The sequence below is a fragment of the Pimephales promelas genome, chromosome 7 (assembly GCF_988280905.1).
Source record: "Pimephales promelas chromosome 7, fPimPro1.hap1.1, whole genome shotgun sequence".
NCBI lineage: Eukaryota > Metazoa > Chordata > Actinopteri > Cypriniformes > Leuciscidae > Pimephales > Pimephales promelas.
In genome coordinates, this window is record NC_142775.1 from 30,311,083 (window position 1) to 30,332,871 (window position 21,789).

General features: G+C 38.1%; 1 protein-coding gene across 1 annotated transcript; it reads right to left on the bottom strand.

Moving 5' to 3' along the window:
- Positions 1 to 1,245: 1,245 nt before the first annotated feature.
- Positions 1,246 to 20,882, bottom strand: tmem198aa (transmembrane protein 198aa). The gene is made up of 5 exons (XM_039683384.2): positions 20,527 to 20,882; positions 7,992 to 8,277; positions 5,713 to 6,288; positions 3,064 to 3,311; positions 1,246 to 2,936 (listed from the first exon to the last, which is right to left on the bottom strand). The coding sequence occupies exons 2-5, from the start codon at positions 8,158 to 8,160 to the stop codon at positions 2,784 to 2,786; spliced, it is 1,146 nt and encodes a 381-aa protein (XP_039539318.2). The 5' UTR covers positions 8,161 to 8,277; positions 20,527 to 20,882; the 3' UTR covers positions 1,246 to 2,783.
- Between the last annotated feature and the right edge of the window lie 907 nt (positions 20,883 to 21,789).

A 21,789-nucleotide genomic window follows, 5' to 3' on the forward strand; every position in this document is an offset into this window, starting at 1 on the left:
ACAATGGGGGTTGTGAAACGATCAAGATATTTCATAGTAAAATCCAACCTTCTAATTCAGAATCCAGCTTTTTGTTTCTGAGCCGAATGCAGTAGCATTTGTGCAGACTCGCATCACAACAACCTTCACTCTCTCACTTTACGGTTACCTCACTTTATCCTGACAGGCTGAACGCATCATCACAACCTTAATGAGACTCTTTTATTAGCATCAACTTTGACCTTTAAAAACCTCCAGGGCTACGTTGTGTTTCAGGCTTACATGTCTGTTTCAGTCAGCGCAAGGAAGGTTTGAAAAGAGAGGGGAATGCAGCTAAGCTGGGAAAACCAAAACCATTTTGGTTGTGTATAATGGCACATGAAGGACTACAAAGATAGACATGAACCTGTATGCAGTCTTTTCTTATCTCCGGTTTCGAAAAATGGTTGTTAGTATTGAAAGTCAATGGATTAAAGATTCTCTGACAAGAAATGTCACACAGAGACCTCAAAAGTACAAAATGGGCTATAATTGGGTGCATATATTCACAGTAAAACAAGCTACAGATAGTGTCTTCTAATCAAGAGAATCTAGACCACCCCAGAAAGCATATATTCTGAGCACGCAGTCATAAATGAAAGAGAAGCGTTACCAGTTCAGCCTCTTTGTCTGAGACACAGTCAGCATAAACCAGACTGCCAGCCTATTTTCCCTTCTAAAAGACAAATGTAGCCATTGCAGAAAAGCAAGAAGATATTTAAATGTCTTGTTAAATAATTCACTAGTTAAAACTATCCAAAAGCTGATAAGATGCGAATCGAATAGAGTACAAGTGAGTATTTCTGTATTTTGGAAAAACTGCAATTCCGAGACATCTCAGATTAAATGAAACCACATCTGTACTGTAGCTTTTTCCATCAATTTGCTACTAACATATTAGGATGACAACAGTAATCCATTTTAAAGTGCTTTTTCATTTTCATCTGTGTAAATGAATTCTGCCCCTGCAGGGATATGCACATTTATTTCAAAAATGGAAAATTGTGTTTTGCATCACAGAGCTACTTGAGCATGTTTTGTCTTTATTGTGGCCGCAAACCCCAGTATCTAGTTCACACGATTTAATATGTTTCTCCCTATGCCTCAAAGGCATCTGTGTTCTTTGCCATCTATCTGCCATCTTCTTAAAAAACAACAACAGCAGCAGCAGCAGCAGCAGCAGTGTGTTAGGAGAAAAATGGACACATACACATGTTTGACTTCAGGAGCGCAACATTTATGGTTATCAGTACTGTACAGACACATGCTTAGGAAGAATAATAATGGTCAACATCAATTTAATTACATAGAGAGCTCCACTTGAAGTCTTCATCTAATAAATTAGAAATAAATTATTACAAATGACTATCAATGGGACAATTAAAAAAGACAATTCTTCAGGACACAGATGTAACCACTGATTAGAAAAAGAAAAAAATGAATCAAAGCACTAGCAATAATACAGAATCGGATTTAAGCATAATATACATTCAGACAATGTACAACATTTACAAGAGAGCCAAGCTGTCACTTTAAAAGACACGGTAAACAGAGAGGAATTTAAGCCTTTGAGCCCTTTCACTACTTCAGAGTGAGAAAAAAAGATTAGACTTTGACTCTTCATTGCTCCCACAGACCTGATAAAACAGAGGGGAAACTGAGTGTGAAATCACCTTGCATCCAAATATGAAGGTACATCAGAAATTAAAAGACAGTATGACAAAGGCTTGCACGCACATACACCACCCTCTGTCAATATCTCTCCTTTTCATGCTTTATGCAAACTCAGAAATACACAATCTTTTTCTGAGAATTCCACCATTGTAAATCTCTTCCAGCCTTCTTAGGCGTCTTTCATTAATCCCGTTCGAAACTCTATCATAGAAGACAAGGACACTTAAATCATTCACACAAAACCCTTAGTGTTCACAGTTTCATCATTGGGGCTCCTCTCGATGCCACGGCCCCTGAGATTTAACTGGGAGCAAACTGGGTCTCTGGATACTTTTAACTACGGCTTAAATGGCCATAACATGTTGTGTTGAAAAATGTATATATCAAGAGCAATGGTGGCACTTTCCCCACATGCATTGGCTAACAAAGATAAATGCACAAAACATCTCAATATATGCTTGTGCAATCGGCTCAGATTGAACAGAGATTGTTTTGACAGAATTTGTGTAGGCCCTGACACAGAGCAGATAAAGCCATTTGAAACAGTTATAAAGAGATAAACACTTCCCTGCCCGTACTGTAAACATAACGTTATCTGAAACAGCTTCAGAAATTAACAGGAAGTTTAAATCTGTCAACTGGATATACGAATAGTCTGGCTAGTAGATGCCGTGCATGTTTTATGACAGTTTAGTCGCTTAAAAGCCAAGGCCGTATTTGGTCCCATAATGGATCTCTTTTGAAATGGCTGCTGTGGTAATGAGAACATTCTTCTCGGACGGAGTGAAACAGCAGCCTAATTATGGGAAGAAGAGCCTCGGAGGAGCAGACACACATACCATCTTCAGCAATATAAAATGGAGTAAATTGCAAGAGAACAGAGCCCATTGTTTTGTAGGTAAATGATCCATTTGCTGCAACTTTTCTGCCATATTAATTGAAAGAAAATCATGGGAGTACAGCAAATCCATTTGGGTATGAAAAACCCGTCAGCCATTGTGACGGCGGAGGTGACCACATGCTCTAGATTTGATCCGGCCGCAGAGATCTCGGAATGGTTTGTTCAGTGCAATTTGTGTTCCAGTAGAAGATCAGCCTCTCACTGCGGGGCCTGTGTGGGCTGTTAGGGGAACTTGGGAGCCATAGTCATAGTTCAAATCTACAACATGTGAGCCGCCCATGAACTTGCCATGAGAGTAGACCCTCCTCTCCGTACGTCTGTCACGGAAGTTCTGGATGTAACTCTAAAAGAGAGAGCGAACATGTAACCAATCTCTGATGAATTGTAAAGATAAGCATAGAGGTTTTGCAGATCTGGTTTCAAGATAATGTGAACTGGCAGATGTTGTGGCAAGAGAGACAAACGCTTACCGGAGAAAGCACATCTCCATCGAAGCGGCGAATGGTGTTGGGTTTCCGGCGGTGGGTGGGCTCTGGATGCTGGAGTTTGGGTGGAGGGTTGGGGGGATGAGGGATGGTCTGAGGGGGGTGGTGGTACTTCTGTTGCTGTGGCGGCTGTTTCTGTGGCTTTTTCTTTTTTTTCTTTCCGCACTCCTTTCTCACTTCCTTTTGACGAATTCGCATTAACTGCACTCGTCTCTGCTGGTGATTGATGAAGACTTTGGGAAGAAGAAAAGGAAGGAATTATCTGTGGGAGAAATGTTCTTATATGGCTCTAGTACATCAGCTCACAACTGCAAAAACAGAGGCGTTATTCTATGCTCTAAAGACACTATGCTGTGTGTACTGGCTGGGTTTCTCAAACAGTGGTCCAAAGCCAAGCTGATAAACAAACCGTTGAGTGTTTTGACACATTCTGCTCTGAACAAGGCTAAATCGACATTCTGTTCTCTGTCATTATCAAAAACAGACGGATTATTTCTGCCCATTCAGTCACTCTGTTGTGCCTCAACAGCTTCGTGGCCCATCTGTCAGGGAATTCATGTAATGATCCTTCTCTCTCCCTCTCCACCTCAGAAAACACTCCTCCCACTCTCGTCTCCATTCTTCTGGCCCTTCCTCATCACGGCCCCCTCCCCCATTCCACCAAACAAGGGCCCAGCTTGTAACCATGGCAACCACCCCAGCGCAGCTCACTGTCTGTTTTCCCAGTGTGCACTTTAATTCAGAATTTCAGCATAACGTTTTGTTCAGCAAAGTAAAGTATATGTACTTTTAATAGAGAACCATTCAAGGTCCTGTCGATGTCTGGCAATGTTTTACAATTCTGTGTGGTCTCATCAGTCGTAGAGAGTGTGACTTCTACCCTTGGAAATTTGATGCATCCCCTCATGCAGTGCTTAAGATGTCGGTGGTTGCTTTCTATAAGACAGTGATGAAGCAGTTTAAAAGTCCCCATTCATGGATTTTCAGGTCAGGCCTTCCCATTGAGTCAATATGAGACTCTATGGGAGCCTGTATGGAGGGCACAGCTAAGCCAGTCTGATCTCCACAGGATCACTACCTCTGGAAGTAATTAACTAGGAAATCCATAAATAGATAACCACCAAAAACCTCATCACCCCTAAACTCCCAGTATATACAAGGGGATTTCAGAAAGACATTGTTTTAATGAAGTCCATGTAGGGACATCGTTAAACATTTAAATTCTGTCATCATTTACTCCCTCCTCATGCAGTTCCAAACTCATATGGCTTTCTTTCTGCAGCAGAACATAAAATAAGACATGTTTTTGTTATGTGAATGTTTCGGATTTTTTCTCTTCATAATGTGAAAATCAAAAGAATTTAATTGAAACCTGTATTCACTTCTTTTGGAGCTTGACATTTTTGGACCCCACTGAATTTTATAAGAAACCAGTTAGAACTTTTCTAATTGTTCGACTAAAGAAAATCATACAAGTTTAAAACAAAATGAGACTGAGAAAATAATGACAGAATATACATTTTTGTGTGAAACTGTTTCATTGTAACTAATGGTAATGTTACTGTCATACCAGGGGTGTCCAATATTGATCCTGAAGGAGTATCAAAATTGGCTTCAATCTCGGCTTGCTGCGATAGTTGGTGTTCACCGCAACACCGGTTAAATCACTTGCCCGACCACCGCTTTAATTGTACGTAGTAGGCTAATAAAAATAATTTAGTTCAGTAAGAGAACAAACACTACTAGGGATGCATCATTGTCACTATTTCCATAACAAGTACAATACCGATACTTTCATTTCTGGTACTTTTTCGATACCAATACCTGTATTTTCAGTGCATGTAATTTTTTTATATGTAGGATAGAGAATCTATAAGAATATGAATCACATTAGTTTGCTTAAATTTCTCAGCAAATATATATATTTACCTTTAGTTATCTTCATGCTTAATTAAGACTGCTAAAATGTATTGTATGACTTTGATACTTCAGTTCATCATATTTTATCTTTCATTTACTAGCACATATTTACAGCTGCTCTAAGGACTAAGGATTAGGTTTCAAATGTTTAGATACCAGTGATATATTACAATTCTCTATTGCAATTTTGATACAATAAAAACTACCAGCCTAGTTACTGTAAATTTAAAACATTATAAAAGACAAGTGAGCAGTTGGCAATAAAATAAAACTGTGTTTTGGGGTTTTCAGGTAGGTTTAAAAGATGATTTTAGGTACAGAATTTGAATAAAGTAATCAAATGTGAAATAACACTGCATATTCATCACTCTATAAATTAAATATAAATGGATATTTATAAAGAGAAGTGATTACTTTGTCCTTTGTTTGAGTAACCTTAAAACAAAGCAGCAGGTTTATTATGCTTCATTTTCTGGGTTTCTCTCCATCTTTCTCTCTGTTTCTCTGCATCCACTACCTAGTGAACTATTTTTTTTAGCAATTTGCACAAGCCCTGTTGTCGGTGCGCACACAAAAATCTGTGCTGATGATGTAATTTAGGTCACATGAAATCTCCATGAGCCGTAGCGGAAAGCGGACAAGACGATTGTACTTATGGCTTAAGCCACAGTTTTGTCCCTTTCATTATATTTGACACATGCCAGCCAGACTTACCTTCTGTGTGTGAATATCCTTCAGCCGTGACCTTCCACTGTATAAGAACACCCAGCAGCGCCAGTACAGGCCAGACTCCCATGACCACCCACGTGAACCAACACACGGGGCGAGGTGGATCCACCTTCACCCTCTCATAGATATACCGTGTCAAAGCGAAGAGCTCGACAAAATAATCCACAGTCACAGTCACCACCGCTGACCCGAAGACGGCGGTGGAGATGGTGGTGAAACAGCGCTGCCACTGCAAAGTGAGCACAGCAAACAGCATGCCCGAACCCAGCAGCACACCCAGGGGAAGCCACACTGTCCTCGGGTGGTAAAACTCCTCCAGAACCACAAGAGAGGCGAGGGCGACCAGTAAACCCAGGAGAAGTCCAACCATGAAAAGCCCCACGCTGCGGACCAGCATGGTGACCAAACCGCATAACGTGCCAATGCCCAGGCCGATGCCCACACTGGCCTCCACACTTAGTTGAGTATCCATGACCCTCTCCTTATAGCAGAGCATGAAGATGACGATGGAACCAAACATTAGACCCGTGAGGAACATTACGGCCTTGAAGCAGCGGTACCCTACGGGTGGAGAGGGAAGGATTGGGGAGGAGCAGGTGGGAAAGAAATAGATGGTTTTAGAAGAGAACATGATATTATTATCAGATAATCAATAAGAATAGTAGTATACAGTATATTAGGGCTTGGAAATGAAACAATCTCAAAACAGCATCGCAATAATAACAATGATAATCTGTGGGCATTTTTACTCAATATGGATAATTCAAACAGCCCATCACACAGTAGAAATCAGTTTTCAACTTGCACGTCAAAGTACATGTCCATTTCCTATATGATATATAATATATAACTATTGTATGCAATTAGGCTATATTACCATTGTATATTAAAAAGTGCTTTATGTAATTTCCATTTACATTTTTATTCATTTATCCAAAGCAGCTTACAATTGCTATATCAGAGGTCGCACGTCTCTGGAGCAACTAGGGTTAAGTGTCTTGCTCCGGGACACATTGGTTCTCTCGCAGGATTCGAACCCGGGTCTCTCGCACCAAAGGCATGCATGTGTCTTATCCACTGCGCCATCACCACCCCAATTTACTGTAATATTAGTGTTATTATCATTACATTTTTTCAGTCATTTTGTGCAGAATCTTACTTTAATGCTTTGTTGAAAATTGATTTTTATACTTTAATTTGAATAGATTTAGAAATTAGAAATTTAATTAATCTTTTAAAGATGAATTAAATTGTTCAGGTTTAACGAATTCATTCAATTATAAATAATACTTGCTGATGATAAATTTGGATTGAATAATAAAACAAAACAAAAAGAACAGATTTCAAAGACTACATTAAAAAAAGCTTATTCTGTTAAGTTTGTACTTTCCTTGCCCCTTATTGGTATAAAATGAATATTGAGATGAATAATATGGGGGGGAAAATATGTTGAGAAATGTTTCGCCTATTCATTAAACGAGATACGAAACGAGACCGTTGTCGGTCGCTGGGCCTATTTTTAGAGATAGTCAACCATTCCTGAAACAGGTCTACTTGAAATCCCAGGCATAAACATTTTATTCTGAAACATTTAAGAGGGATCACCAGAATTGCATTGAGTAACGGTGTTTGATGCTCCGTGCCATTAATGTCCATTTCGTTGCTACAGTAACTGTAAAAAAGTAGCTTTTTAAATCACCAGAGCCTTTCAAAAAGCATTGTGCTTTTCACTGAGAGGTTATCTGCTTTCAAATGATGTAATTAAAAACAGTTGATAATGGCCCAAATTGGCAGCAGAAGGGCAAGAAGAACACATAAAATGTTTAACATTTTAAGTCACATTGGGGCCTGAATGCCACAGAGAAGAGAGTCTATGCTGCTGTTTGTCACAGTTAAGATGTCCTCGATCTCCTCTCTCACTCTCTCTCTCTCTCTCTCTCCAAGTAATAGGCAGTGAAAGCAAATTTCACAGTCAAGTGAAAGTGATAAAGCTTATCTAATAGAGAGGGACATAGATTTGTCACCCTTGTCTGGTTGTCACATTCAGATGGTTATTATGTGAATTAAATTTGGCCATAACAACCACAGCTGAAACGATGTTTGTGATAACGAGACAAAGACATACCCATGCATTCAGGTCATGCCAGAATCTGGGCTCGTTCTGAGTAATACTTCTTATGTAAATCTGCGTTTCTCCAAACCAGTTTGATCTACTGTCTGCAATATTCTAAATATAATCAGTTAATTCATTCTTTGCAACCTACCGAAGAAGCAGTATATGATGCCAAAGAGGCAACACATGGAGCAGACGACAGACGGGACCACCTCATAGCGCCGTTCAATGTCCTCATCACAGTTGAACAGATGGTCTGGACTCCCATCTTGAGATGGTGGGGAGAACTTAAAGGCCAGAATCTGGGCAGTGGACGTCATGCTGTCAGTGTGTGTTAGAGAGCGTAACGTATCTTTACGGGAGCCGAGGAAACAGGGAAAGTGGGGTCATGTGGAAGGTAGAGGGTGCAGAGAAGGTTCCCATCCACAGCAATTTGCCTGTTCAAAGAGATAAAAAGATATTAACTCACGAGAGTCAGAGACAGTTTGACTTCACCTGTCAAAATAAACAGGGCATAGACCGATCAAATTTAAAAATTCTCTTTGTGACAACATCAGACATTCCAATGCCAGACAGCTGTCTGAATCCATTCAACTTTTGCGTCAAGTCATATTTTCACTTCATTTAATCGTATAGAATCTTTTCACTCATTTAAATATATAGTGGCATTGCCTGACATTTTAAAAACTGAAATTTGCTATTGATAAAGAACATCTGTCAACACACTGGCACAAAGAGCCCTCAAAAGCTTATTCAAACTGCCTCAGTACACATAATAAGTGAGAGAAAAAACAGTATTATAATTCTAAACTAAAGAGTGCTTTATATTAACTCAGTGAATGTATGAGCTGCTTTAGTTGACAACAATTTAATTTGCTAGTGTGTACTTCAAAGAAGTATGGTGAGTACTTTTTAATGCATAAGCCCAAAGGACAGGACAAAATATTCATGTTTTACAAAATATTAATTTAAGATTTTCCACAGAACTCCTTTATTTTACATTAAACATCCTAACACAAAATAACACATCTCTATTGGTGAGAGAGTTTGCTTGCTTTAAAAAAAAAAAAAAAAAGTCCATTACATCATTCATGGTCCATTGCTACGGTATGACTGAAGGGGGAAAACTGCCTCATTTAATTTATAATGTAGGTCCCTTCTGCGATACAGAAGTTAGGCAATATACTGTATCAATTTATTTTTTATAGGGTTTAGTGCCTTTTGGGATGGTAATTTAATTGCTGAAGTTTGAATCACAAAGCTACATTTTTATTTGTTGGTTCCCTCTGCATTTCAGGCAACCTTTTTGATTCAGTCGTGCAATCCCAAACTGAAACAAACTACTGGGATGGAATGAATAAAATACATTTTGAATGAATTTAATATTGGTACAGGAAACCTTTCAAATAACCTCTCCAAAAAAACACATCAAATATCTCACTAGTTCTTTGACAGAGGCTTTGAAATTACTTTTTCCAACTTAAAAATCTGTTGAATGTAGCAAAGACAAAAATTATTATGCCGCTACACATATCTTTGACTTAGACTCTGGGGTATTCATTAGTTAAATTCAAACTAAAATCTCTCAGATATTTGACAGACACTTAAATTTTCCCTTTGGCATTGACTTCAGATCTGTCAGAAACAAATATGCTTCATTAATGAACGTTGACATTATTTTCATCAGTGACTAAAAAGCTGAACTGAAAAGTCAGTGCTTTTTTAATACATTAATGTAAATGGTAAAAGCACCATTTCCAGCAACAGTCCTGTTTATTTAAATCCTGATGCATATTTCAGAAAATTATAGTTCTTCAACACTGTGACAGAATGCTAGAGGTAACCTCATATCGGCAGATTTGGCAATGAAGCAAGAGATTATTATTGCAAGTCGTTTACTAGACGCAAGATAACTTTTGAGTTATGAGAGATTCTCAAGTGCAAATGAATGTCGTTTTGTGCAAGAAATGCTATAGAAAACAAAGCCTTTTTTTTATAACTGGGATAACACTTCCTGTTTGTTGTCATAACAACAGTGTAATTCTGGGATGCTACAAGTTAAACACTACTTGCGTGAGATGAGGGAGAGCGACCTGCCACCATGGCAACAGCCTGAGAACCAATCAATGTTTAAACCTGCCTTACAGTTTTCCCAGTGCTGGTGAGTTATCTCTCCCCTTCCCTTCTGCACCCAAGATGTGCAAATAACAACTTGGCCCACTTAGGAAGATATAGAAAGAAAAAGAAGGAAATCAAGGTAACGTGATCAGAAAGACCAGCTTAAGCTGATATCTGTGAACCAGCTGGTTTCTGCTGGTCCAAACTGGTCCAAGCCATGCCATGTGGGATGGCAATGTTACTTGCCTTTTGCATTCGCAGAGTAAAAGAATGGTGGACAGAAGATTGGATGATATTATTTGTTTTATCCATACTTTAGTGAATTGTTATTAATACATTTACAACTCAAATATTGATATTTTTTATGTAAAATGATGTCTGTAAATATTATTGGCTTGGATTATGTTCAGATATTTTTAATGCATCACAAATGAATTGTAGTCATGTTAAAAAACACAAGATATATAGAAGATGAGAGAGAGCGAGAGAGATCATTTTATTGTTTGCCTTCATCCATGCATGGGTAAACTTGCAGCACAGTTCAGTCTTGTGTTACAACACGGAAAAGTGAATTGCTCTGGACCAACACTCCACAACAACTCTCAGCACTCACTCAGGCGAAAAATTTATCACTTCAATGGAGAGACAGAAAAGGATAACTTTACATGAAATTTCAGCACTGGAACAGCCTGAGAAAACCACTTTCAGATATTACTCCATCTTTCTGATGGTACCTTCGGTATGTCCCATTGCACTTCAGATCGTAGGGAACGAGTCGTTGTCTGCCTCAGGTGTAGATGTCAGTCATGATGTAGAACAAAAGGCTCTATTGAGCTTGCGACTTCACATGAATATTTTACCAAAAGGCCCGCAGAGAGAATGTCAGCTCGACCTGTGTATATATTATGCACGCGGTATGTACTGTGGCCTGCTCATTAGATGGAAAATGGCAGATCAATGTAAAAAGCTGCCCAACTGAACAATAACAGACAATATAATGGGCTTGAGTACAGCCTATAGAGACTGTCTCTGAAACTAGCTGACTTGCTTGAGAGCACAAATAACGACTTGGGATAAAAAACAGAATGTGAAAAGCCAAGATCTATGCTACAAACAGACACATTTGTCAGCATCTACCGGTAGGTTAACTGTAAGAGCAGCCACTATAAGTAAATGATAGTCCTGAAAATGCATCATGCCATTACGCACATCAGGCAAGAATCAAAGCTGACAGGATAAGGGGTAACAATCCAGCTGGAAACAAAACCAATTGGTTATTACATGAGCTGAAAGCAAAATGAGCTAAATTATAAAAACAATCCCTTTAAAACAGCTACTCTCTCACTAAAAGGGATAGTTCACCCATAAAAATGGCAATTCTGTAATTTTCTCATCTTCATGTCACTCCAAAACTGTATGACTTTCTTTTTTCTGTGGAACATATGAACCTCATTGGTTCTTGCAGAAGCTCAAACGTGTTGCGTAACACAAGAATGAAACTCATTGGTTCTTGCTGAAGCTCAAACGTGCTGCATAACACAAGAATGAACCTCACTCGTTCTCGCACGTCAAGCGAACATGAACATCCGTTTACCAAAACTGATGTTTGAGTTGATGAATGTTTATATGTGAATGAAAGCCTAAATTAAATCTGTTTATCATACAAAGCAATTGTGTTTCTTCAGAATTTTGTTGACTTAGCCGCTCAATTCATATGGATTCGTTTTACAATCTCTTTATGAACTTTTTTGAAGCATCAAAGTGTCAGTTGCATAGCAGTCAATGAAGGGACAGAAAGCTCTCAGAAGTCTAATGGGTTTGGAACGACATGAGGGCGAGTAATTAATGACAAGAGTTTTCATTTTTGGGTGAACCCAAGTGTATCCCATTAAATATACACTTTCTCAAACTTTTACACTTTTCTTAATCATTTACTCACCCCTTTCGTCTTTCCAAACTTTTATGAATAAATTTCCTCAGTGGAACACCAAATAATATATTTTTAAGTATGTTTCAGCCGATTTTCTGATAAGAATATTAGTAACTGGTTACTGATATTCTGGTTACTGATATGTAAAATGAGCCTATTTCCGAAAAAAAAAGTGGAGTATCCCTTTAAGGTCACATATTCTGTGCTGGTTTTATGGGAAAATCTACGTAATGAAAACAATGAAATTATACAAAATATTTCATAAACCAAAGGGTGAGAAATGTGTAGGACTTTGCGAGTGAAGGTTGTTTAAACTTGTTCTGTGAGAGAGCACAGTGTTGGCCTATAGACATCGCACATATACACATTAATTTCAATCCCACTATGTCAGAAACACATCCAAGAGCTGTAGAAAGAAGCCTCAATAATCCTTCCACACTCTACACTAAACTCTGAATAAAACCACCCCATTCATTTACTCCCTGCAGAGCACTTGCAGGTGTGGAAGGTGGCATCTGACAGGTAAAATGTACAGCCCCTGCTCCCTGAACAACCACTTACGTCTGGAACAGCAAGAGAGCAGATGCCAGCTGAGAGCTTTGGGCAATGGAGATAAAGTAGCATCCTACTAAAGTGTCCATTTCTTATCCTGCTGCAGTCACCATTGTGGTGGTCTCCCTAGCAATGGTTGCCAGGTTAAAGGGACAGACAGTTGTGTAGAGAAATGCGAGAGGCTGAATGGAAGGGGTGGGTGAGCGTGCAAGAGAATGAAAGAGAGGAAGGGTGACGGCGTGTGTCAGTGTGAGATAAAGAGAACGGACACGTATATTTGAGAGAGAAGGGTATGTGCAATTGTGTGTGTGAAAGAGAGAGAAAAGGGAGTAAGAGTCTATGTGTGTGCGGTTGGACTGGGTGATTTAGCGGACAAGGCGATGGCCTGCTAAACCTTGTTAATCTTGTTGAGAGCTTCTGCTCTAAATTCCATTAGCACTGGACCGGCTTTCTCCTTCTGCTGACCTGAATGATGGTAGCAATGGGATGGGTGTTTGTATGCAATGTGTACATGGTCATGTGCAAACCAATGTGTGTGTCTTTCAGTCTGGCATTCTTCATTTTTGTCTGGCGGTAGGCTGACTCGGCTATAAACAATGACTAACCCTACAGCGGCCCCACTGTGTCTTACCATTCTGAGTCAGAGATGAGATGGAGCCAAACACAGCAGCTAGTCAACTCTATGAACATCATGACCATATACATGCATTAAACACAGACTGCACATATTGCTTAAAGGATCATTTACTTATTCTTATTTGTTCCAAACTCAAAAGACTCATTCATTTTCAAAACACAAATATGATTTTTTAAATTAAACCTAAATGAATTTGGTCCCTCCAATGAAAGTCCACGGCACCAAAACTGTGATGCTTCAAAAAGTTGAAAGAAATCCACTTGTATTTAGCTCAAAGTTTTCTGAGGAGAAAAGATTGCTTTATTTGATAAGCAGATTAGGCTTTAATTCACAAAATAAACATTGATCAACACACATACTGTACATAGAGCACAACAAATAATGGTAAACAGAACCTCAATCAGGCTTTCTTGACGCCAATGAGGTTTGTAAATCTGTTAACAATATTTGATGTTCTCAATAGGGTGATCAATGTTAATATTATGAATAAAAACCTGAATGAAATCTGGGTTTCACTTTATTTTGATGGTCCCTTTAACACATTCTGTTGGCAATAAGTAACGTTGCACCCACTTGTAACTCTCATTAGAGTGTAAGTAGAGTATTAGTAAACTGGTAAGGTTAGGGTTAGAATAAGTTGACGTACTTGCAAAGTTACTTATTGTCAGGATAAGTTACTTATTGTCAGAGTTACTTATTGTCTTGACTTATTGTGAAGTTTGAAGCAAAGTTTTGGTGAAATGGACTTTGAATGAAGGGACAGAAATCTCTCAGATGTCACTAACCTTTTTCATTTGTGGTTTGGAATGACTACAGTTTAATGGGTGATATAATTTTTGGATTTTTGTGTGAACTATCCCTTTAATGTTGCTTTTCTCTTTGTTTTTTTTGGGGGGGCATGGTCACTATGAACTCTAAAGGCAAATTTACAGTATACTGCATCAACAGACACTTCGTCTGATTTTTCGCCGCCTGTCTTCTGCCGATTGAAAATGTTAAATTAGCGTTTGTCAGTTCATGGAATGTCTGAGCAGCGACGTACTGTAATCTGGTGATTATTTGCATTGGTCTGCATCTGTCGGTTCGTGAACTGGATTGGACAATAACGGTGTGTGAATAATTATCAAAGTACATTTTTTGGGTGAATTATTCCTTTAAGACTGCATTGTCTGCCTATGTGTGTGTGTCAAACTGATTATGAGCATGTGATTATGAGTGCGTAATTATGAGTCCAATCATCATTAGCAACATAATCACCACCTTAGAGTCAATGCAACTGACTTCAGATTGTAACTGGCCTACTCACACAAGTACACACCACCAGCCTTGTACTATGGAACACACTAATCCAACATTTTTCACACACACAAAAAAAAATGTATATACACATACTGTAGCTTTAACATGGGCCTTATAGAGCACTCTTTGCTCTTGGCACACAGTCAAGCTGAGAGGCCTCTTTCACTGACAGGACAAAGGGTTTCTTAGGTTTGTGATAAAAGCTAGGGACTTCAAAGAATACATAGCAAGAAAAGTTAAAAAAAGACAAAAAGAAGCAGTGGTATTTCACACTTCTGCTCTGACAATTCATCATCATCTGTGGTTCATTATTTTCATTGTTCCATTAGGGGTCCCTTTTCCTCTGATTGCTCTTGATTGTGCTGTGGGTGGATCTGTAATCAATGGGCCTCGGGCATAATCGGTCGTTAGCATGTAAATCTGGGCAAACAAATGAAGTGAGTACATAACGTAATTATGCCGGAGCCGTGGCTTCAAATTAAATTTGTCCTAATACACATGTGGGGCAAGCATATTCTTATGCGCACACATATACAAACAAAACGAGCTTTCAAAGGGACTGGGTGACCTCTGCCACTGACTTTGTGTCCAAATCAAATGCTTTGGTGATTTTCCCAGGCTGCTCTTCGGGATGATACAGAGCATCTATTGAGCTATTCTTGGCTTGGCTCTGGACAGAGTCCCTGACAGTCCACTGGAGCAGAAGTGGATAGAGTAAAGACAGGCCTGAGGGAAGAGAGTGTGTTATCCGCCATGTAAAAAAATCTACAAAATAGGAATAAATAGAAAAGAAAGCAGGAACTTTAGAAAAAAAGAACAATTTATTGAGAGATATGGAGGAAATACATCAAGTGCATAATTCTCCCTTATATTCTTAGCAGAAATAAAAAGGAAATCGTATGATAAGAACAGCCTGTTTGTGTGTTAAAATGACATTCTTTTGCCAAATCCTGCTTATAAAAACCTCTGAGCTTCTGGAGCTTGTCACAGAACAGAAGAAATTAGAATTAGAAGAAATCAAAGCGGAAAATTTTATTTAGAAATTAATTGCAGTGTTTGTTATAAATTATTTATCTGTGCACCTCATTATTTTTCCAGCACCATAAATCCGACTATTTAATACGCACATTTTTAAGGCCTCTACATATCAACATGATCAAAAACATCTCCCTTCAGGTCATGGTCTTTACTGACTTTCATAGAACAACTTTTATATCGTAATATTTTGGTGAATACTGGACTGATGCGACTTAGATTTCCATAATTATCCATAAATGTTTCGCTGTTAAAAACAATTAATTGATTTTCATTACAAGCTATCCTCTTACTTGTTGGCCATACTGTAGTATCAGCAAGTATCAGCAATTTATTATTTTAAAAATCTGAATTAAAATTAGGTGTTTCAATTTCCTCTTGACGAACATCTTTAAGATTAAATTAATGTGCCATCAAAATCTTTAAAGTAAATTCCTTTCCTGTCAATCAAATGAGATCGCAAACCAATGTTCAATTGCCAATGGACAAAATTAAATCATGCACAATATATATATATATATATATATATATATATATATATTTTTTTTTTTTTTTCAAGAAGCCCATACATCCCAATCCATTTCATCATGCATGTATATTTTTTTTCTAGCATTTATTACAACAGATTCAACCAACACCAAAGCCAAATCCAGCCGCATCTTCAACATATAAATGCCCATTTCTCTTCTCTGAAAGGATTCCTTGGAAATCTCTAGTGATTTTAGCTGGGGATGAGAGACGAATATCTAAATAGACTTTTCTCAGATTAAAGTGTTCTTCCTCAGCCAAGTCCAACATGACGACTACAAATCAACACCAGAGTCTACAAGCAAACATTAGCTTAACCGTCATCTGTTGCTTAAACCATCTGCTGACCCATTAAGAAGCTTTGAATTGGACTCCAACTGAAAAATGTTCAGATGCGTACTTTTCAGAAAAAAAAAATCATGCATCATAAATGCAGCTGAAGGGAATTTATGAAAGGCTGGATAAAATGATAAATTTACTCCAGTTCAAGCTCACTAGCTCATACAAAAATCTTTTTTGTCTTTTTTTTTTCCACTTGAGAGAACATTGTGAAGCCAAACAAAGATAGTCACTCATCTCTCACATCCACAGCAAATAACACAGGGTGTTGCACTAATTTAAACCATAAATCTCATAGCATGGCAGAGGATCAGTAGAAAGATGTATAATGTGCACTTGGGAATATTTTGCCTGCTCTTATATCATGACTCACCAAACATCTGCTCTAATGTATCATATGGAATACTCGCTTATAGATGCATTCAAAGCCTTTTAAAAGCCAAGGATGTATAAAAGATGGGTGATGTGCCTATGAGACAATTACAACCTGCCAGTATTCTTTCCCAAGCACAAGGACATGTTGCTTGCAGAAGGTAGAAAAATGGATTGGAGACAAATACGAGATAAGAAAGGAAAGCGAAGATCGGTGCAAGAACTGCTCGAACAAAAGAGACAGTGAATGTAATTCAGGACAAAAGGATTACAGACAAACTGCATGAACATTTCTTACCTCTTTTGAACAGTACTCTATAAATAAAGGTTATTTATTGGCATTGATGGTTCCATGAGGAACCTTTAAACGGATACTCCACTTTTTTTGGAAATAGGCTCATTTTACCACTCCCCCAGAGTTAAACAGTTGGGTTTTACCATTTTCGAATCCATTCAGCCGATTTTCTGATATTTAGAAGAATATCAGTAACCAGACAGTTTCTGGTCTCATTGACTTCAATAGTAGGAAAAAAATATACTATAATGGAAGTCAATGAGGCCAGAAACTGTCTGGTTACTGATATTCTTCTAAATATCAAAAAATCGGTTGAATGGATTCGAAAACGGTAAAACCCAACTGTAACTTTGGGGGAGTGGTAAAATGAGCCTATTTCCAAAAAAAGTGGAGTATCCCTTTAACATCAATGGAAAGGTTCTTTATCCTGGAAAAAAAAAGGTTTCTTTAGATGTTTAAAATGTTTTTTCTCACTAAGAAAAATGGTTCTTTTAAGAACTGTTCACTGAAAGGTTCTTTGGATGTTCTATGGCATCGATGTGAAACCTTTGTTGTGAGGAGTGTATCCAAATTAATTCTCTCCATCATGAAAGTCATGGTAAACAGAGCATTTTTTCAAAAGCATTTTTTTCTGAAAATGATTAGAAATGTTTTAAAGTTTAATATGTAGTAGTTTGTTGATTGAAATTGATTTTATGATTGGTTTAGTTTATCGGGCTTCAAAACATCAAGTGTTGTTGCATGGAACAACTATAACTGCTTTGCAGAACAGCACTGAAATGGATTAATGGATTTATCATCGACTTTCTCGTGCTCTCCCATTCACCTTTGTACATGTCTTTTCCTGTTTCCCCTACTCTTGGGTTCTTCTTTCCGCCGTACCAAAATCTATTCATTCTTTGCATCACTATCTCTCTTTTGAACTTCGTCTTACACTCTCCCTCAAATCCAAACATGTTGGGTGTGCTGCAGCCTGACTCAATTAGACATGGATCTCTGAGGGCCACTGCTGCTTCCTCCATCAATCCATTATTACATAATAGTCATCATTACGGAAAACAGCACTTGGCTTTCATACAACTTCACTCTCGTCTCATCACACTATTCCCACCCCACACATTATTTTAACCTCTCTTTTTGTGCATTGTTTCGCAAACGTCTGAACATTTATATCATTTTATTGGGAATAATTGAACAAATGAGGACATTTCTTGTTGTGACTCTACCTTTTTAAATAGTATATTTTCCTTAAATAGTCACGCTTTCTTGTTTGTGAAGAGGAAAAAAGCGTTGTTTCCTTGTTCGCAAATGTTTCATAATCATGGGTGGTTGGAAAATGGCCAGCCTTAGAATACATTAATTCTCTACGGCACGTTAGAAGTGTTCAGTAAATCACTGCAGCTATAAAAGCTTTGAGAAAATTTAAAGAGTGTGTGTGTGTGTTTTTTTTTTGTTTTTTGTTTTTTTTTAATAAAAGCTCTGTTTTCCATCAAAAGTGGATAATGCTTATACCCTTTTTAATTATTGACGTGAAATCCCATTCTCCCAAAAACAGAAATCTGCCACACAAGTTACATAACACTCATTTACATTCACCGCAAAATAAAATGGTGAAGGACTTACTTTGAAAGAATTTTCATTTAGAAATTGCTAGTAAATTTCACAAATTACAAAGAAACAACATGAGGAGACTCAAACTGTATGGTGTCAACAAAAAAAAATCATGACTGTTTTATCAGGCTGTTCTGGAGAGTCTAATCAGGTACAGGATCCAAGCTTGGTGTGGTAACCTCTCTATACAATTAAAAAAACAGACTTTCACATTGTCCAGACTGCAATTAAAATAGTGGAGTTGAAAGCCACACAGGATGCTGGCTGATCCTTCTCACATCCTACTGTACATCCTGAGTATGCGCTTCTGCCTTCAGGAAGAATAGAGTGCCCATATGTCGACTCAACTGAACTGCTTTAAAAACTATTCTGTCTGCCTCCATTAATGGCAAATACAAAGGCCTATGTTTGTTTCTGGTTAGTACTGATTATTTAACATGTATTCTTATTTACTGTTGGATATTGTAATTTATTGCTGGTTTTATAGTTTATGCAGCAATTATTTGTGCAAAAATAGTGGCATTTTTAGCTGTGCAATATGACCCATATGTTTTGCTCCCTTGTATGGACTGTTTATGTGAGACGTCATGTGACTTGAATATTTATTGTGTGATTTGAAAATGCAGCATACACTAAGCCCAAGAAAAAAATTCCCTAAGGGGATAATAAAGTATATCGTATCATAAAATATCGCATGTAACACATTCAATTAAGCGTGACATTTTACAGTAGAAATACTGAAATTGTATTTTCTTGTAAAAAGTATCATACTTCAGTAATCGTCTTTGTTTTATTTGTTTTTTAGAGTGTAAGATAGAGAGCAACCTAATACCAAGGGATGCAAATTGTTTCAATATGTGCTTTTATTTAAATATTTTCCCATCTTGTTGAAATAAGCAGAAATAAATTAGGACTGTGGGGAAAAAGGGTAAGAAGGCTTTGAGGTTTTCAACACTACACACCAAAGTGTCTAAAACAAAAGCCTTTTCTGAAAGCCATTTCAAGAGCAGGATTCAGCTGCTGCCTGAAAATAGACTAAAAGAGGTAATAGGCTAAAAATTATCAATAGGCCTACTGTGAATATTGTACATCTTTATGACTTTTGAATTATGAATTGACACCTATTTTCTCATTTTTCAAACTATTGCTAGTCAAATCATAAACTGAACACTCCAGACTTGTTTTAGGCCATTTGTTGGTAAGCTACAATTACAGAATGTTACCTTATAGAATATATTAAATATTAAAGTTGTAGGCTCCCCTCCATTTTAATTTAACGTATTGTGAATTATCTAGAAATATTTTACTGTTAAAGTGTGGGTACAGAATCAATGGATGTACAGCGGCGCCATAACATAACAAAACAAGCGAGTTCTGTCGTGACACACGTGACTTGTTCCACAGCTATCGAACGTGATTAAACCCGCTTATTTTCTCGGCGGATACATTAATAACTGTTTGTGAAAAACGTTTCTCCAAAACAAAGCACTAAAGCTGAGCATATGATTGCAGCTTGTTGCTGCTCCCATGACACAGTAGGTACTCAGCTGTACACTGGAGAAAAAACAACAACACCATATGGGATAATGTATATACAGCGCGAGAAACAAAAGAACACCCACAATGGACTGAACAATGGCTCAACGACTCCGCTACCAATTTTTTTTTTATCGCGTGTAGATGAAAATGGCACAAACATCTTTAAGAAAATATTCTTAAAAGCATTTATCTCTTGCACTGCATTTTAACTAGGTCTTTCCACCGTAGCCTATTCAAATGCATTGTGGACAAAGGACTGGACAAACCCTCCAACATAGCCATAGCATTACCAGCAATACTCTTGAAAAAAACAAACAAACTTGAATTATTATTATTATTAACGATATATTAAGGTTTGCAAACTTGATTACAATAACAGTGCAAAATATGAATAAATAGGACGTAGATTCTGAAAATAACACAAAACTTACCGTTATTGTGACAGCTCGAGATCAGTAGGTTTAATTGCTTACACAAAACGCTGATAACTCAGTTTTAGCATCCTTTGTGGCGAAGGTTTTTCCCATTCCGAAGCATTCAGAATCCGGTTTGTGATCTAGTAAGACAACTGGTGTGTCACGATGTTAAGCCTATAGCCTATGGAACTGGTTCACATAATTTGTTTAAACAAGTCCAGATGTTTTTAAACTGATTCGGGATCATGGCAAACCTGCCTTTTTAGCATCCCTCCGGATTTCCTTTCTTTCAAGTGTATAAAGCCTATCTCTGATGGCACTTGGTGTTTCAGTGTTTTCATTTTGATTCACATGCTCCGTGTCTTTTTGGAGTGTACCATTCTCTTAAGAGTGGGGGGAGGTCGGAGCACAAAGGGGCTCAGTGAATTTAGCCAAAGGATTGTGCACCCCTTTCAGTAACGTATTATTATGAATCTAAAGGCTAGCCTACTATAAATTTAGGGTGTTTGAAATTATTGTAAACAATGTCACTGACAATTCAAATGCAAACACATCATCGTAGGCTGTAAACAACCGTTGTGACAAGCTGAAAAGGAAAAAAAATTGCTATTCGCAGTTTGGGTGGTCAACGTTGTCACAATGTTTCTATTTTCTGTCCAAAGTCACTCCTGAAGCGAGAATATTTGCCTTTATTTATTTTATTTTTAATTAGCCTACTGTCTGTCTTATCTAATAAAAAAAAATGTTATTTCTGAAAGTTCTCTAACAAAAAAACAAACAAAAAAACCGTTTTGAATGTTTAAACATTTTTTTTTTTTTTTTTTTTGGTGAACATACATTCCATTTTATATGTTACAGGGAACGTTAGCCTACGACCATCCAACAACATCAACAAAAAATCTGGAAAAAAATTATTCGGCTCATTGGTTCGCTCAGAGAGAATGCACGAACCTATGGGAGAGCGGCGCTGAGTCCGCGCCCAATGAGCGGACGGCGCTCGCTCCCTGCGTCACAGCCCGCCAAAAGGGGCGTGGCTACAGTGTATAAAGGTCGCTCTCCCAGCTAGTTCGTCGATTCTTTTTCAATCAGCCAGCTACACGCATCCGCTATCCTGGGAATAAGCCGCCGCCGCCGCCGCCGCCGCCGCCGCCGCCGCCGTCGTCGTCGAGAGGGCACATTCTAGCGAGCTCCGGAGTCTGAGGAAGCCGGCCGTCTGCCATCTTCAGCCGCCCAGCAAGCTAGCGCCATCCGACGCCAGCTCGACTGCAGGCAGTCAAA

Coding starts and splice junctions, on each gene's coding strand:
- tmem198aa (XM_039683384.2), bottom strand. CDS start 8,160: ATGACGTCCACTGCCCAGATTCTGGCCTTTAAGTTCTCCCCACCATCT. Junction 3,312..5,712: donor AGGATATTCACACACAGAAG/GTAAGTCTGGCT, acceptor TTCTTCCCAAAG/TCTTCATCAATCACCAGCAG. Junction 2,937..3,063: donor ATGGAGATGTGCTTTCTCCG/GTAAGCGTTTGT, acceptor TCTCTCTTTTAG/AGTTACATCCAGAACTTCCG.